This window comes from Epinephelus lanceolatus, chromosome 15, assembly GCF_041903045.1.
Source record: "Epinephelus lanceolatus isolate andai-2023 chromosome 15, ASM4190304v1, whole genome shotgun sequence".
Lineage (NCBI taxonomy): Eukaryota > Metazoa > Chordata > Actinopteri > Perciformes > Serranidae > Epinephelus > Epinephelus lanceolatus.
Window position 1 is genome coordinate 12,156,816 of NC_135748.1, and position 17,406 is coordinate 12,174,221.

General features: G+C 39.5%; 4 protein-coding genes across 5 annotated transcripts; 2 read left to right on the forward strand and 2 right to left on the reverse strand.

Annotated features, from left to right (window-relative positions):
- Nucleotides 1-282: 282 nt before the first annotated feature.
- On the forward strand, nucleotides 283-4,126 carry rhd (Rh blood group, D antigen). Of its 2 annotated transcripts, none has more exons than XM_033643169.2 (10): nucleotides 283-548; nucleotides 884-1,070; nucleotides 1,271-1,421; nucleotides 1,508-1,655; nucleotides 1,818-1,990; nucleotides 2,157-2,294; nucleotides 2,369-2,496; nucleotides 2,576-2,655; nucleotides 2,963-3,036; nucleotides 3,702-4,126. In XM_033643169.2, exons 1-10 carry the CDS (start codon nucleotides 398-400, stop codon nucleotides 3,726-3,728), a joined length of 1,257 nt encoding a protein of 418 aa, XP_033499060.1. In that variant the 5' UTR covers nucleotides 283-397; the 3' UTR covers nucleotides 3,729-4,126. The 2 variants fall into 2 exon arrangements, with proteins under 2 accessions (XP_033499060.1, XP_078031043.1); XM_078174917.1 differs by lacking the exon at nucleotides 283-548 and adding an exon at nucleotides 769-810.
- Nucleotides 3,908-8,591, reverse strand: tmem50a (transmembrane protein 50A). The gene is made up of 7 exons (XM_033643170.2): nucleotides 8,468-8,591; nucleotides 7,812-7,917; nucleotides 7,437-7,549; nucleotides 6,678-6,745; nucleotides 5,091-5,183; nucleotides 4,779-4,839; nucleotides 3,908-4,671 (listed from the first exon to the last, which is right to left on the reverse strand). Exons 2-7 carry the CDS (start codon nucleotides 7,911-7,913, stop codon nucleotides 4,626-4,628), a joined length of 483 nt encoding a protein of 160 aa, XP_033499061.1. The 5' UTR covers nucleotides 7,914-7,917; nucleotides 8,468-8,591; the 3' UTR covers nucleotides 3,908-4,625.
- Nucleotides 8,592-9,588: 997 nt separating this feature from the next.
- On the reverse strand, nucleotides 9,589-11,464 carry mgst3b (microsomal glutathione S-transferase 3b). Its single transcript, XM_033642292.2, has 4 exons — nucleotides 11,219-11,464; nucleotides 10,952-11,074; nucleotides 10,618-10,690; nucleotides 9,589-9,913 (listed from the first exon to the last, which is right to left on the reverse strand). The coding sequence occupies exons 1-4, from the start codon at nucleotides 11,342-11,344 to the stop codon at nucleotides 9,813-9,815; spliced, it is 423 nt and encodes a 140-aa protein (XP_033498183.1). The 5' UTR covers nucleotides 11,345-11,464; the 3' UTR covers nucleotides 9,589-9,812.
- A 1,692-nt stretch (nucleotides 11,465-13,156) lies between these two features.
- rsrp1 (arginine/serine-rich protein 1) lies at nucleotides 13,157-16,655 on the forward strand. The gene is made up of 5 exons (XM_033643265.2): nucleotides 13,157-13,370; nucleotides 13,902-14,493; nucleotides 14,635-14,810; nucleotides 16,117-16,194; nucleotides 16,322-16,655. The coding sequence occupies exons 2-5, from the start codon at nucleotides 13,923-13,925 to the stop codon at nucleotides 16,475-16,477; spliced, it is 981 nt and encodes a 326-aa protein (XP_033499156.1). The 5' UTR covers nucleotides 13,157-13,370; nucleotides 13,902-13,922; the 3' UTR covers nucleotides 16,478-16,655.
- Nucleotides 16,656-17,406: the final 751 nt, after the last annotated feature.

A 17,406-nucleotide genomic window follows, 5' to 3' on the forward strand; every position in this document is an offset into this window, starting at 1 on the left:
TATTAACGCTAACAGTCTAGATGATAGGCTAATGATGCTGTATTTGGTTTTGTCGTGAGCCCATGATAACTAGTCATGTCTTAATTAGTGAAAAATTGAAATGTGTACATCAAAAACAGTTGTATGTATTCCAGATTAATTATGAATTGTGATCTAATGAAAAAAAAGATATATGCTCTGCCATTTCTCCTCTACTGTAACTTGTGTCTCGTGCCAATCGACAGTGGCCTGTTTTTTTGGGGGGGGCGGCTTATCCCGCTGGGCCTGCTGGTCTCGACAGACCTGTTCATGCCCAGCAGCTGATAAAAACGGAAGGATGTTGCACCCTGTTCAAAGCGCCTGGGCCACACATGCGTCAGTTGGAAGTTAAGTACACACTGCGCAAGGAACATCTCCAATGGCTCCTCAATACGCACCGAGCTTACGCTCTCGTCTGGCACCTTTACTGCTGTTTCTGCAGACAGGGTTCATTGTCATATATGCGTTTTGCACTGAGATCGAAAGCAATGTAAAAGTAGATGCAATTACCTTCAGGAGCTTTTACTCTGGTAAGTAGTTTGGGAAGGGGGGGGGGGCGGACAGTTGGGGTTGAAAGGTCAGGTGAATAACTCACCAGTGAAAAAATTAAGCTATACTGCATATAGGTTCTTTAAAAAAAGATTAATATAATACCAGGATCTAATAGCATGGGGAGGGGCTGCAGTTATTGCTGTTGGTCAGTGATAAGCTCATACAACTGGTTCTTTAGTAGCAGATGACCTGGATTGTTTCCTGAAAATTAGGCTGCAAGCATGCAGAGACACAGTAAAGGTATCTGTTTCGTATATTGTATTGTGATTCAAGTGTTTGACACTTTTTGACACCTACTTCTTTTCTCTTGCAGAGTTCCAGGATGTGAATGTGATGGTGATTCTAGGTTTTGGCTTCTTATGCACTTTTCTAGTGCGGTATGGTTTCAGTAGCGCTGGATTCAACCTCCTTGTGGCTGTCGTGGCCACCCAGTGGGCAGTAATACTCAATGGAATTGAATCCTGGTATTACAGAGGAAAAATCAGGATAAACTTGAGAAGGTAGGTCATCTGTTGAGGCAGCCATTTTTTTCAATTTTTTTAAACTGGTTTCACACATTTGTTTGCACAAATGATCTCTATTTGTCCTTATACAGTCCTATAGCATATATTGCAAATAAAAATATTAAACATCAACAAAATTGTAAACATATCACAAACCTAAAATACTATAATAATAATATAATAATGTCTGAATATAGCTTAGTAGTTGCTGAGATGTGTGCAGCCTCTGCCCTCATTTCAATTGGAGCTGTGCTGGGGAAGACTAACCCTGTCCACCTCATCCTCATTGCCCTACTGGAGGTGTCAGGGTTTATCCTGAATGAATGGCTCCTAAAGACTCTGCTGAGTGTAAGCAACTTTAAATCCTGTGTTTCACATTTACATTAGTACCTCAGGCCAGGCATATGCTTATAATGCTGTTTTCTACCTCTAAGGCCCAGTCTCTGAACAGCATCATGCTGCTTCACATCTTTGGGGCCTTCTTTGGACTCATGCTGACCTGGATGCTGTATCGGAAAGGATCCGAGCAGCAATTTGAAAAAGAGAAATCCGACCGCAAAACAGGATTATTCTCCATGTTGGGTGAGGTTTAGGCTATGGTTTTCTGATGTAACTGCTAGATATGCTTTTGTAGGATGGTGCAGTAAGTGGGATAGCTATCGTTCAACTGGAGAGTTAAGTTTAAACCCTGCATTAGAAAGCATCTACCTTATTAAAGCAGAATCTGAATTCTCTGTCCTCCAGGGATCGTGTTTCTCTGGATGTTTTGGCCCAGTTTTAATTCAATCCTTGTGGACAGTCATGCTCCTGGGAAGAAGCTAGGAGCCGTCCTCAGCACCTACCTGGCCCTGGCTGTCAGTGCTGTAACAGCAGCTGGTGTGTCTGTGCTCTCCAGCCCCAAGGGAAAACTAAACCCGGTATGACACTTGATATGTTAAGACAACATTATGCCCTTTCAGGAACAGAGTCACTATTGGCTGAAGAGTACCTGTTTAAGTACCAGAGGAGCCACTACAAAACTCAATCAGTTCACGTAATGAGATCTCATTGATAATGTAGCATATATTGTCACTCTTTTGTCAGATCCATATGCAGTCATGCATCTTTGCTGGCGGTGTTGCTGTTGGGGTTTCCATGTCCGCGATTCATCAGCCATGGGAAGCCATGACAATCGGATTCACTGCTGCTCTTGTATCGACCATTGGATTCCGATACCTCAAGGTTTGGATCACCACATGGACACATGTACCCCTTAATCTATATATCACATCTCATCATAAGTTCTTATTTTCCAGATCCACATGCTGCTTGCATTTGAGTGCCATGACACCTGTGCTGTCCTGAGCACACATGGACTACCTGGTCTACTGGGATGGCTGGCACATCTCTTTCTACAGATTAAAGACTGTGACGATCACACAACGTAAGAACGTTAACTGTGTGATTGTGTTGGAACACACAAAAGCAGTGATGGTCTGTGTAATTTGTCCTTTGTTTCGTAGGGCAATCCGGTTTGCTGTATTTCATATTTGTACTCTCCTCATCACCATCACTCTGAGTCTGTCAATGGGAATCCTTACAGGTAAATTGTCTCTTCAGTAATGTTTCTATTATCAACAGTCTGGCACAATCATACTAGAAGACAGAAGGTCCAGTTTGAATTATTTAGTTGGAACAGGATGCCATCATCAGTGAAATTTGACCCTACACATATCTTACTTTAGGTTTTTTAGTATTTTACTGAAATCCAGAGGGCACCTGATGTCACCTCATTTTGTAGTGTGCAACAATATAGAGGTCGACAACCACAGATTTATATCGTCACCATATTATGAAGTATGCTCACCATTTATAAGCTTTCCAAATGACTTTTATGTCGTTGTTTCAAGGACTCCTACTGAAGTGGAACTTTTGGAGAATGCCCCAAAACAAGAAATGTTTTGATGATCAGGCTTTCTGGGAGGTAGGCAATCAAGACTTTGGCCTAATCCCAATCTCCACACTTACAGACATCGATGCACATTCCTGCAAGAGTGTGTGAGGGTTTAGGGCTGTCCCACTGATAAATCTTGAAGTGCGTGAGGGCACTCCCATAGTCATGTTGAGCCCTGTAGGCACTTTACGAAAGCCCACATTTCTGCAGGCTTTGCTTGAGGGAATAACCCACAATTCATCGCGTTACGACAGTATAACACGGGGTTACCAGGGAAAGCCAAGAAGTATTAAAAAAAAAAAAAAGGGGGGGGGGGGGGGGGGGTATATATATATATATATATATATATATATATATATACATATATATATATGTATGTATATATATATACGGTAAAGAAGGCAGATCAAGGTATCATCAAGGTAACGTGATGTCATGCCATAGAGCTGTCCAATTCCTATCCGTAACATTTCGCACCCTTGCAGCCTTTCGCACTCAAACATTTACCAGATGATGTGCGTTAGGTCCCTGAGGGTTCAGTGTTTAAGGCCTTACAAGGGGGACATTGGGATTGGGCCTTCATCTACTTATCTATAATGATACTGCACAGTAATTGACTTATTATGTTGTGTTGTGCTATTACGTGAAGAAAGGTAAATTCATAAAACTGAACAAAATGTTTTCATGTTTTGCAGTTTCCCAATCTTGCTGTGCGCAAATGAGAAGACAGGAAAAGAAATAGATCAAGTCTGATCCTGGAAGTACAAACTATTTTTTTTTTTTGTGTGCATTCATATCAATGTATATAATTTCATACAAGTTATTAGATGTTTTTTATGTGTGCAAGACTAGGATTAAAAAAAAATCAACGTTGAACTGTGAAAGCATGAATACAGACTCATTTAGTGCCCAGTATGTTTCTGTTTAATGCTGCCATGGTCGTCAGAAACTGACCTCATGGTTTGGATGTTACAGGAGCAAATGATAAGCGTTGCAGTCAAATACAAACCTCCAGTACACATATAATACCATGTAGTCGTGAAACCTTTGTTGACGTCATGTCAGCAGTGTGAGCTTTTTAACCTTTACCAATAAATGTGGATGACTGCAAAGTTTCAGAGCTGACATAGAATTCTTTCATTAAAATACAAACAACCCCATATGGATACATTCAGTTAATGTGTACAGTAATATGATATATTGCCCTCAATGATATTTTGTACCACAATAATTTATGTTGTTCCCACTTAACAGACTGTTCAAATTAAAGGGTGTCATAAAAATAAGTAAATGTGGACAGTTCGGAGAAGTAAAGCTCCCAAAATACACATTTTGTTAAACACAAGTTGTAAACCATTACAACAACATGGCTACACTGTCTGAGTGCAAATAGACACATTTAGAGATGTGCCACATTTGAAAATAGTCAAAACTTTAAAGGAAAACTTGTGCTTAGTTATGATTTAGCCATTATACAGCACACAATATAAATTAAACATGTTAATTTGAAAGCTAAAAAAAGTATTATATATAAAGTGAATAACCACTAAAGCATACTGTGTTGTACAATATAGAAAGCAGAGTGTATAAACAGTGAACATGAAGACACACAGACTCCACTACTGCCACAGATCCTCTGTACGTCCGAACTTGAAGACCAAACCCCTGAATAGGAGATAGGAAGATAATGTAAGAAAAAGATTTCCACAAAGTAACTGTTGAAGTGTGAGCATGGGTTTGAAGTAAGACACTGCTGAGGGACATTTACTTACCCAAAGAAGATGAACGCATTTTGGAAGAAAATGGCGATACCAGGGTACACGATGGGCTTTTCTGCAAGAGACAACAGATTTAAGGGATTACAAAATAAGGCTGCAATAAAGAGTTGCTCATGATTGTACTGTACAACATTTTGCTCACTTCATACAGCATGTGTATAATTAGTTACTAAATCACACTGGCTTCCCTTTCATCTCTGCAATCCAATTTCAAAGAACTGCAAAGTTGCTTAATACTGTAAAAAGTCTCTCACTTTCTCACCCAAAAACTTATTACTGAACAGTAAGTCAAAAAACAGGCCTTACGAGGCACTACAAATCCTCCAAACAGAATCCACATTGAGGCGATGAGGGAGCCAAAGGCTAGCATGAAGCCAATGAAGAGCCAGACTCTGGCGCCTGCAAACAGAGATAAGAAAGGGTACGTTACTGGGTGATGCCACAACAACGCGTCGTTATGGGTTTGTGTTTTACTGCATGTATGCTGTAATAGTAATACGAGGACATAGTCTTAAATTAGGGCACGACTACAGTAGAAACCAGATGTGACAGTATTAAAATATCCAGTGAACAAAGCATCATTATAAATGGGAAATTAAGAAAATTAAAGGGAACCTATGCTTCTCCTTATTTTTGGTCATATAGAATGTTACAATGTGGGGTGTGCATTTTAAAGGTATACTTCTACAAAATTGCAATTTGTATATCAGTAAGTCATGCCGTGTTACCTTGAATTCATGAAAGAACTTTGTATATTTTGCATGTCTCCATGGAAAACAGTGAACATATTGATTTATTGGTTGATTGGGGAACATGTTTAACAACAACAAAAACTATATTGAAACAGCAATTTCTCATTTATCAAGTTGTATGCTCAGCACTTCCCAAACACACACATTTTCACAAAATTAAGTGAAGTCTGGCTTTGAAGAGAGCAAAGATAACTTTCATTTTCAATTCAGTTTTAATTAGTACCCTTCTATTGAAAATCCATGTGTTTAGGAAGTCCTGAGCATATGACTGCATAAATGACACTTGGATTATACTTAATAAATTGTGTGAAAGCTTGTAAGCGGATGTTTTGATATAGTTATGTTTTTAAGCATGGTCCCCAATCAATCAATAAATCAATATGTTTGCTGTTTTATGTTATTTTATTCACAAAGTCAAGGTAACATAGCATGACTAGCCGAAATACAAATGATAACTTTATGGATAAACTGTTCCCTTAAACATGGCCAAACTTTCAAATAATAAGGTAAACGTGTGTCAAGCTTCAGAACATTCTGAATACTATGTTTCCAATGTTCTTTCTACTTTCAAGACAAGCAGACATCAGATCTTGACAGAATTCTTTATATGGTCATCTGCAACAGGTATGTTGTTGCAAGTGTTTACATTATGTAGCCTACACTGCTACATAAAGCTACATGCTAACATCAGAGAAATATGTGATCTTGGTCGCCAGTGTTGTTAATTTCTCCCTGATTTCTGATTATATTCCTGCTCCACTTGTGTTTAGAAGCTTTTATTTGTGATTTTTCAGTGTAGAATGTGCCACTGTTTCTCATTACCGTCATTCCCCGGCTCTCTGGTGCATGACACCAAGAGTGCAGATGCAGAAGACCTGAAAACACTGACCAATCAGAGCAGACTGGGCCTTTTTGGCATTACAGAGACAGGCACTAAAAACATAGTGTCTCAGAATGAGGATGAATACAGGTGTTCTACCACAGACAGTATGAGGAAAATAGATTATTCTTTAAACATTTCAGCATGTAAACCCAAAATACAAGTATGAACCTGAAAATTAGCACAATAGGTCCCCTTTAAGTGTTTGTGGGGAAATGTACTAAGATTATAGAGAAGTTCATTGCATCCCATCATACACACCTGTCTGTCCAATGCAGCCCTCACTGTAGCTGTCTCCTCTCACTTGGCCGTTTGAAACAGCATTTATCCTAGATGGGTCAAATGAGACAAAAAAATTACAAATATATTAGAATCCACTTAGTAAGTTATTTTACCTGATTGCTTATCTTGACAGACCCCATGGTAATTATTGGATATGTCTGTCCCTTAGATTGTGAGATGTATAGGCAGTATGAAACTCCCAAACTGAAGCATCTAAGTCTCTGTAGCTCTGTCAGGGACCTGGCTTGGGAAGTACAGAGTGTGGGTGGCTTGAGAGGTGCCGATTACCCCCCTGAGCACTGCCAAGACGCCCTAGAGCAAGGCAACAAGCCACAACTGCTTGGGAGCAGCCCCATCACTCTTGGATCTCTTTCAAACTCCATGTCTATGGGTCCTGTGTGTATGTGTTTCAGACCTTTGCTTGTGCCTAAAAATTTAATTTCCCCTCCAGGTATTAATACAGTAATTCTTCTTCTTCTGCCTTGCCATGGCTCTGGAGTTGCTCAGTTGATGGTTTAGTTGGTGAAAAAATTATGTGGCCATCCACATTTGACACCAGAGACTATTTTTAAATAGAGACAGGGTGACAACAACTACATAATCACCATGACAAATGAGCAACTCCATGTGTGGAGGAAGGCCTGACGATGGGGCTTTAAGCTTAAGAAACACCAAATTATTGAACCTTGTGATGAAAATGTTTTGTCAAACTGAAGAAACTAGCAGAATATGTCTTACATGAGAAAGGCCACAGTAGCAATGACTCCACAAGTGTGATACGCATGATGAAACTCCCCTTCATCAGGATATTTCACTGCTGCGTCGATGATGATCCACCAACCAGTGAAGAACTGAAACGAGATCCACAGTTAGCCTGAGGACTTCAATAACAAGACTGAACATGAAAGTCAGCAAATGTGTAATTAATATGTATCCCAGTCTTTTAACAAAGGAATCCACAGCTCTGCTTACACTTATCATGAGTACCTAAAGGCAGACATAAATCAGGGGAACAAGTCAGAGTAGCATCTATAGGGGAGGTAGACTGTAGCTACAGTGGGGGACTCTGTAGCTACAGTCTACCTGCTATTAATTAGGAAAACAACGAAATACCAGAACTCCAGCAGCTACAGATGCGATGGTGTTTCTTCTTTCTCCCCAGTCCACATTGCACTCGCAGTCTCCGCACCGGATACCGTCCAGAAAACCTGACATGACTCTGGGAGAAGGCGTTGTGTCCAACAATGCAGAAGTGAAATCAACTTAAATAACTTAATAGGAATAACCAGCCATGTCGACATCACAAATATACACCACATTTAAGTATCACATTCAATCTCACCCAAAACTAATACCATAACTGAGATCAACTATAAATGTTTTGTATATGTTTGTGCGCAATCGCTGTGCAGTAGGGATGATGCTTAACTCCCTAGCTTATATACCAAGCACCAACGATCACCAACTATTTTTACAATAAAGCTCGGTTACATCTGTTCGACAACAAGGCTGTCGAGGTATCTACTTTATAGTTGTAAATCCATAACGTGTGTGTGTTCATGCAGTAACGTTAGCTAAAAACAGGGCTGTGTCGTCGGTTCCTTTTGTTCATCGCTTTGGCACTAGCAAACATTTCCTTGAAGGTTTCTCCTAGCTACGAAGTTGGTAGAAATAAGAGCACAACTCAAACGACAGCGGTAATGTCGAACTAAAACACACACCCCAACAGCAATACTGGGTTCTTGTGACATTTTCAAAGGGATTCTTACCTTTTATTTTCGGTTTTTGATGTGAACCCCCCGGATAAGCCCGACTTTGCTTCCGATAGAGCTCGGTCGTGCACATGCGCAGTTCCTACACACCCATTTGATGAGGAAGCCTAAAAGACGCTGCTGCTATTGGTGCCTTCACGTTTGGTGGAGAAAATGGGAATTTGTGCAATATTAAAAACATGAAATGAACCAACCAAAAATCGTATAATCTACGTTAAATGACTTGGATTAGGGAAAAGATGTGACCAATAAATGAGCGCATGGTAGTGGGTAGGATTACCGTATAACTATTTCTTACTAGCAATGGTGAAATATTGAACAATGTACTACATGCGCACTTTCTTCAGTGTTATACGACAGCGCAGTAAAACAAACACTGAAAATATGTGCTACCTATGTTACAAACAATCACCAAACTATACAAAGCCGACACCGTAGGAATTTTCTTAGTCATTTCCAAAGAAAATTGCTGCACACAAGTTACTTATGGTTTTTATTCTGGAAGTACGAGCTTAGTACTAGTTCGTGAACGTAACGCCGTGGATGAGCCTTTTGTAGGGACTTTCACATTTATTTGTGAACCTCTTGCAGACTGCAACACATGCTGGCCTCCATCCTGAAAATAATACACAACTTCCTTTGTAACTAATTTAACATATAAGCAATAATACAAACAATAAATACTTAAATGCGATTACAATAAAAACTGACTAATGAAAAAATACATATATATGAAAGAGACAATGATAAACAAGGGATTTACATGTATTTTAGTTACTTGTATATAGGCCAATTTGTGTTTGACTGCTTAATTTGTAGTTCAATGTGTGGGTGCAGAGCAGCTAAAAATTGTTTAAAACTTGCTATTTATTGACACAAAAGAGGTAAAATCTAACCTTCATGTTAGAAAGTTGTTTCTTCTGAAATAACCAAAAATAAGATTTTCTAAGATTTATTATTATTTGTGAAAATGACCTGTAAATGTTCCTGAAGCCATTTGCTTTATACTCTAGGGGGAGATCTGTGCCTCACACATCATGTGTGAGTCACATGGGGGCCTTTCATTATTCACAGACTGTTATTCCTGCAACTGTGAAAAGATTACTTCAGACAACATATCTGGGGCTCAGTCAGCATCTACTTTATTTTCAGTGATCACATTGAGAAGACATTCACAACAAAAACTGTAATTGAAAGATATAAAGTTAGTGGTCCCTAAAAATATGTTGATCATCATGATTTGAAATTAGTATATAAAGAATTGTACAGCTACTTTATAGTTTACAAATTTCAAAAATGCCATGCAAAGCCAGGCTAATGACTAAACAAGATGACAATTGTCTTAAAAGACTCCAAGCAATTGCAAGGCTACAGATATGGACAGAATGATGACGCCAAAGTATCCAATGTAGCCATAGGCCCCATTCATCCTCTTGGCTGGATCTGGAATAAAACATGAAACAGATTTCACCAAAACAGAACTATATGAGATATCAACTAATACAATTCACACAATACAATAAAATAAATGCTAACATTGTTCATAGGGATTCACCCTTTTGGTCTGATTTTAGAATTCACACCTACTATTTTGCAGATTACACATTTAATGTCTTGTTTGAAACCATTTAACTTAAGCAATTACAATGAGTTAGACCCCACTGATGCATGTTTTATTTTTTTACTACCATTTGCTCAATGCTATCTTCTGTAAATGATTGAACAAAACTAGATGAAGAGTGACAAAAGTGGTCTAGCAATCACTGTACTGTAACCTCTGCAACACCTGGACTGCAGCCTTTACACTGCTAATGCTATAATATTATGAGTATTATTTTCAGGAAATTAAAAATGACTTATGGCCAGTTAAATCTCTTACAAGAATGACAGGATGAAATTACACCGCTCAGTATTGGAGTAATTTTATTGCCTACCTTATTAGCAGTGCAGTGGTAGATTGTGTTTTATTCCTTAAGGGCCTCGATAAAACTTTGGACTATGTGCTATATTGCAATCAACACATACATAAAAATAACATTGACATCTGTATTTTAAATGCATTATGTCAAGAAAGAGTGGGCAAACTGAGTTTAGGTGCTTTTGCCATTAAATAAATCCTTCCACATTACATTAACACAAAGACTTACCTCCTGTATAGTAGCCCCAGGCATAAGAAAACCTGCTGGTCACCCAGATTGCCCCCAGCACAGATGCTGATAACTATGATTGGAAACAAAGAAAAAAAGAATTACAAACATCTGTAAACTACAGGGGTGATGAAAAAATGCTTTGTCACTATGACACTGTCTTTCTGCTTGACTACTTTGTTATCTGGAGAATCCATGCCAAAGATCATGACAGTTGCTTGCCCTTCCCACACACCTGATATAGTTGCCCTACTAGTATGACATAAGAATATAGAAAACACACACAAAGTAATTTGTGGCTATGTATGTTTAGGTGTGTAAAAATGATACATACCGGGTAGACAAGAGCTGCAATGGTCTGGAAAACAAGCCACTGAGGGTACACTTCTAGAGTGTTCTGATGTGCTCTCTGGATACAGTTGAACACCTGCTCCTTGTCACTGTACATAGTGGGGTACTGCAAAGAAAAATGAAGATTAAACATTATATAAATACCTACAAACACACATTAAAAACGATCCAATGCAATTACACATATCCAGCATTGACTTTTCTTTAATTCGTTGCCATTATGTTCCACTAAAAGTCAAATTTTAACTACCTTCACGTCGTATTTCTTCCTGGCAGCCCCAACCTTGACTGCTAAATACCCCAGCATGATCCAGCTATAGAGGTAGGTAAATATGGCATATCCAAAGCTGGACGGCAGTACAGTCAGGATGTCCATCTTTGCTCGGTCAGCCCGCGTTTCAAGTTTTCAGAACACGGAGGCGTGCAAATCAAACTACACGGTAAGCGAATATGTAGCGGGAGGCAAGTGAAGACGCAGGAAGTTACAAAATAAACAGAGTCGAGGTTACATAAAATATCGCGAGATCTCGTGTCTGACGAGGTTATATTTCAACGGTGTACCATTAAAATCTTTCCCCTTTATACTACTACTGCTACTACTACTACTGATAATAATAATGATAGTAACAATAATAATAATAACTTGCTTATGGTTTGGTTTTTAGCTTTTATTTATTTATTTTATTTTTTTTTGCAATCACTGCATTCTGCACTTTACCCTATTTTCACTTCCCACTTTTGACAGTGTGGATCCAAACACTTCTGCAAATTATTGGTTATTATTTGATGCATCAAAAGCATTTGATCGCATAAACCATAGACCATGAAAAGTTATTTAATAAACTGTGTCAGAGAGGTGTTCCTGGATACCTAGTTAGAATCCTGGTGTGCTGGTATGCGAAACAGACTATGAGAGTAAAGTGGGGAAACTCTATATCTGCCCCATTCCATGTAACCAATGGTGTTCGGCAGGGGGGGATTTTATCACCAGTCCTGTTTAACATCTATATGGAGGACCTTTCTGTCCAGTTAAATAATTGTGGCACAGGATGCATGGTAGGAGATACTCTCATCAATCACTTAATGTATACTGATGATCTTGTTATCTTTTGTCCATAAAGTGCTGGTCTCCAGCACCTGCTGAGGATATGTTCACAGTATGGTACTGAATTTGACATTAAGTATAATGCAAAGAAAAGCAATGTGATGATTGTCCGCAGTAGGGAAGACAGACAATCAATCTTTCCTGATTTTTTTCTGTCAGACTCAGCCCTCACAGAGTGTGATGAGGTGAAATATCTCGGTCACTACATGACAAATGATCTCTCCGATGACAAGGATATTCATAGACAATGTCGAAAAATGTATGTTCAAGCAAACATGCTGTTGCGCAAATTCAGCATGTGCTCAGTGGATATAAAGATTTGTCTGTTTAAAGCATTCTGTACTTCTCTTTATACTGCCCACCTGTGGTGTCGGTACAAGAAAAGCAGCATGCAGAGACTCACTGTGGCTTACAATGATTGTATGAGGTTGCTGCTTAAGGCTCCAAGAAGCTGCAGTGCAAGTCATATGTTTGCTAGTGTTGGGGTCCCTATCTGTGCTGCAGTGATACGGAATCTGATTCACATGTAGAGTATCTAACTCATTAAATTGTATTATTTCATGTCTAATTGACCCTGCACTCAGCTCAGTCAGGTTCACATCTAAGATGCGGAGTCTCTGGCGATCATGCCTGTACACTTGTGTGTGACTCTTATATTTTATTTTCTGTACATCACTATTTTATTGTGTTTTTTTTTTTTTTAAAAATTGTGTATGTTGTTTGTCTTGCTCTTGTGGTGCTATGGACCTCTCCTTGAGATGTGTCTTTAATAAAGTATGAATTGAACTGAATTGGACCTCTGAATTTAATCAGGGTCTAAACCTGAACGAGCTGATGCTTCTGCTTCTTTAGTCTATCAAGTTGAAATAATGTCAGATAAAAAAGGGCACATGCGGCATTGTCACTTTTGGTGAAAGCATATTGTAGAAGTTAAAAACAACATCTTTTCTTTCGCCCAAAGTGAATCGACTCCTTTCGTTAGTACTACACAGAGCCGTTTACACAGTGAGTCGATCAAAGGGATCACGTAATTTGGATGAACACGTGACTGGAAATTTCCAGAGGCTTCTGCCTTGGACTGTTACTCAACCAGCTTCGCCTTCATTCGCGTGACGACGGCAGACGGATCAACTTCTTTGGGAAGACAAATATCGCACGTTTGGCTTTAAACCAACATATTTAAGCCCTGTTGAGTTATATTGCAAAATTATCATCTCGTTATACCATATTTGAAGGCGACATCCATCGATTATATCAACGTTATCGGAACAAAAGGTTTCAAGCTACACTCGCCAAGGTAAGACATACAATGGCGGCTAGCAGAGCTAACGTTGTTTTCGCCACACTAGAGTTACGTGCAAACGGTTGCAATTAGTCGGCTTTTATAACTGTATATATGTTGTCCATGTTATGTAAGGTTTATGTTAAATGTTTTTTAATTAAAAGGGAAGAAGTTGGATTTTATGTCTTTCGGAGGGATAACAGCTCTTAGCTCAAGCTAGCAGTTCAAGCTAGCTGTTAGCTCAAACTAGCTTTAGCTTGCGTCACTCCGGAAATTTCCAGTCCTCTCCAGGCGGCCATTGCAACTACGCCGCTTTGCCGCTCCAGGCAGCACTGAGAGAACAAGTGTTGTACAACAGTAGTCATAGACTCGTACACAGACTGAAGCTGATATTATCAAGGTACCTTATCACATTAAGATCTAATTACGCAATTTTTGCTACATTGACTACAAAGGGGCCAGGTCACTCAAGGTTTACTGATTCATCACCATTAAATGTTATCTCTTTACAAGTGTTTATACATATCTCTGTACGTCTCATTACAGCTTGTGGCAGAAAACAAAACAATGGCCAAGAGAGAAGACTCCCACTCTGACATGGCCCATGCTCGCCAAAGTGATGGCATTAACGTCATCTTTGATGAGAAAAGCCCCGTTTCAACTCGCTCCAGATCCAGATCCAGCAGCAGCTGTGACAGCAGACGCTCCCATGGCTCAGGTCGCTCCCATGGCTCAGATCACTACAGGGGACGTGGTTACAACAGGGGACGTTACAGGTCATCATCATCTTCATCCAGCAGCAGGTCCTCTTCTCGCAGCAGGTCCTCCTCTCGCGGCAGGTCCCGCTCTCACCCTCGTTGCCACAGACCTTTCTCACGCTGTCGCTGTGAGAACCATCACAGATATGGCCGTGGCCGCAGATCTCCACCACGACGCTACAGGGCCCGCTCTCGTTCTTTCAGCCGCACGCCCTCACCAGACAGGTACTCTCGCAACAGACGCTACAGGTCCCGCTCCAGGTCTTCCAGCCGTTGGAGCCGGTACAGGAGGGCTTCAAGTCGGGTTTCCCCACATAAAACATATAGAAGTGACTCAAGGTCCGGACCTTCAGGGCATTCCATCAACTTGACTTTGGATGGTAAGTTGTTTAGATAATATGAGGGAATAGTCATTATTCTGGGTGTTTGTAGCTACTTCCCAGAGAGGCAGATTTTGAAGTTGGCAAAAATATTACCTTGCACAAAAAATGTTTAATTAAAACTTTATCTGTATTCCCTAGACAAAAGAGAACTCCTTAAAGCAGCAGTGGCCAATGCTGCGACGATTCTAGGAGTGGAGAAGTTGAAACTTCCTGAGAGTGTGAAACCAATCCTGCCAGAGCAGTCAGAGGAGTCCAAACAGGTTTTGCCAGAGACATGGGTGAGACAAGAAGACCCTGAAAAGACTCCATCACAGGTGGGTGTCTGAGAGTAAATGTCAGCTTCACATTGAACAAAATACCACAGTAAAAATAAGGCCTTGTCACAGATTCTTATTAAAGGTATAGACGTTTTTTTTCCTCTCAGCTTGGACTACATATAAATACGAGGTAAGAATGTTGAGAATGTTACGGATAGCCAAAAGTTTTTCTTTGCACTTGTGCATAATAGTGCACTGATCATTAATAACATTTTACCAGAAGGATAATGCACTCACGGGTCAATGGCTGCACAGGATGAATTATTATTTTTTTTATAACTGTACAATGTAATCTGATCCTAGGCATCACCATTTTATCAAACTGTCAGCAAAGATAAAGTATATAAAGCAGAGTGCAATGTCCACAGATATTAACTGATTATCTTGAGGTCTATGTTGTGTTGAATTTCCTGTGTCTTGTGTTAATCTTTGGACCCCTGAGGGAATACACATGCTCTCTGTATTTATTCCTGTCTTCATAGATAACATGACAGTGGTCTCCTTCACTCATCGGCACCTGGGATTAAAGGGCTGTCATGTGACTTGGGTGACAACAATATGTGTTTGCGTGAAAGGTTATCTGATAACTCTTATAAAGTTCACAATGTGTAAGTTTATCAACTAGAGGTTTGCAGTTTAACAAACACAAATAAGATTTCCTTAACAAACACATGCATACACATCATACAAATGCTAATTATACACATAGATTCATAGATGATGCACAAGCAATTCAGATATTCTATTGCACTAACTCTACTTCACATGGATAGATAGGCAGTACAATTTTTACACTTAAAATGTATTTATGCTTGCAGTTGAAATGGGTCGTTGTTATTTAGCAGAATCCTCCACTCGCTGATGGAGCACAGGCGTGTGGACCGAATAATAGTGACTATCCCTGTCAAGAGAGCTAAAAACAGATGAAGAACTCCTCTCCGTATGCCAAAGATAAGTTGGTTCACCAGCTGTGTGCTGAGGGCTGGGAAACCTACGTCACCATCATCGCCACTGTAGACAGAGAAGACATCCTTTTTACTCTGAGATTTGTTGTTTGCATTTTATTGATTTATTGTGTTTAAAGGTCTGTGCTTGTAGGATTCATTTAATGGTTGAGCCAAGCCTTTGACAGCATGGGGATGGGGGGGAGGGTGTTAAGTGTTGAAGCTAACACTTAAATAATTAAATATACAGTAGAAGTGCTTTACAATATTAGCAGTGGAAACTTAACCTGTCAAAACTCACTCTACCATCAGCGTACACACATCTAACTAAGCATGTCTTTCTTGTCTTTTTGAAACAGAGCAGTGAGGTGGAGCCTGACGACATGTCCAGTCCAAAGATGTCTCCAAAAAGGAAAATCATCTCTTTCAGCATTAATGTAAGTGGCTGAAATTGCAGCAGCTCTCTGTTTTTCCAAACGATTAAAACGAAACACTGCTTGACATTACCCTGAGCATAAATTAATATGTTCTTATATCTTTTCTCTTCTCACCCTGTCCCATTAGAATTCTGTGGTCAAACCATCAGTGGCAGCTCCATCTTCTGCTAAGGTAACGTCTAGAATGGACAGCTATGAAAGCAGGAAGCCCTATGGCCACTGGGTTCGAGTCAAATCAGGCCAATCCAACGCACGCAAACACGCACTCGCCACTTCACAGTAGTGTGGCAGAGTGCATGGACACTTTAAATATTTTGTACATATGTTTCATAATTTTTCGGCTGGCGTTTTCTTTCAGATGTAAAAGAGTTAAGTTGGAAGAAGTGAAGAATCCGCTCAGGTGGGATTATTTTTTTGCAGTTGTATATTGTGATTCAATAAAGATATTTATTTGATAAAAACTGTGTTTTTTGTAATAAGTCACAAAACAATGAATTGTTGAGAAAAAAGCTTGAATTGGGAGCGAGGTTTCAACACTGACTAAAGTCATGCATGTAGAGGAATTAGGTTGACCAGTTGTCACCAGTTTCATAAAGCCATACAGGAATGTTCTTTACTTCTCAGTTACTAGAGTAAGTTATGGTGCAGTTAGATATTCCAGTGGGATAAATTAATATTGGGTACATAAGCCATGCTGTGCTGCTGAATGTATGACAAATATTTATGCTAGAATACGGTGGGATATGCCAGCATTGTGCCAGTATCTTTATGATGCAGTTTATTAAAAAAAAAAAAAGTATTCAAGAAGGACTTTTATCACAATAGCCTGGGAATGAATAGTCAAAGTAGTGAGTGTATATACAAACAGGTAAACAGAGTTTCGAAAAGACAACCAGATGATACACAGGATTTGTGTCCTAGTTTTCTGAAGCCACTTTGCCTTGTCAAGGTTGCAGCCAGAGAGCTAATCAGTGGATTAAAGTTAGCTGCAATTTTTATGATGACCACATGGTGTCAGTATTATCTTATTTTCAGATGTTTTGTCTGTGACTGTTTTTGTTATGGGTGATGTTTTTATTATGAGATCTTTAAAAGACTGTGGCTGATGGAGTAGCCTGATTCCATACCGCTGAATCACCGCCACAATCTCTGACTTGTTTGATTAGAAAATGTGAATGAATACAAAACGCCAATGCATTCTGCATATCAGGT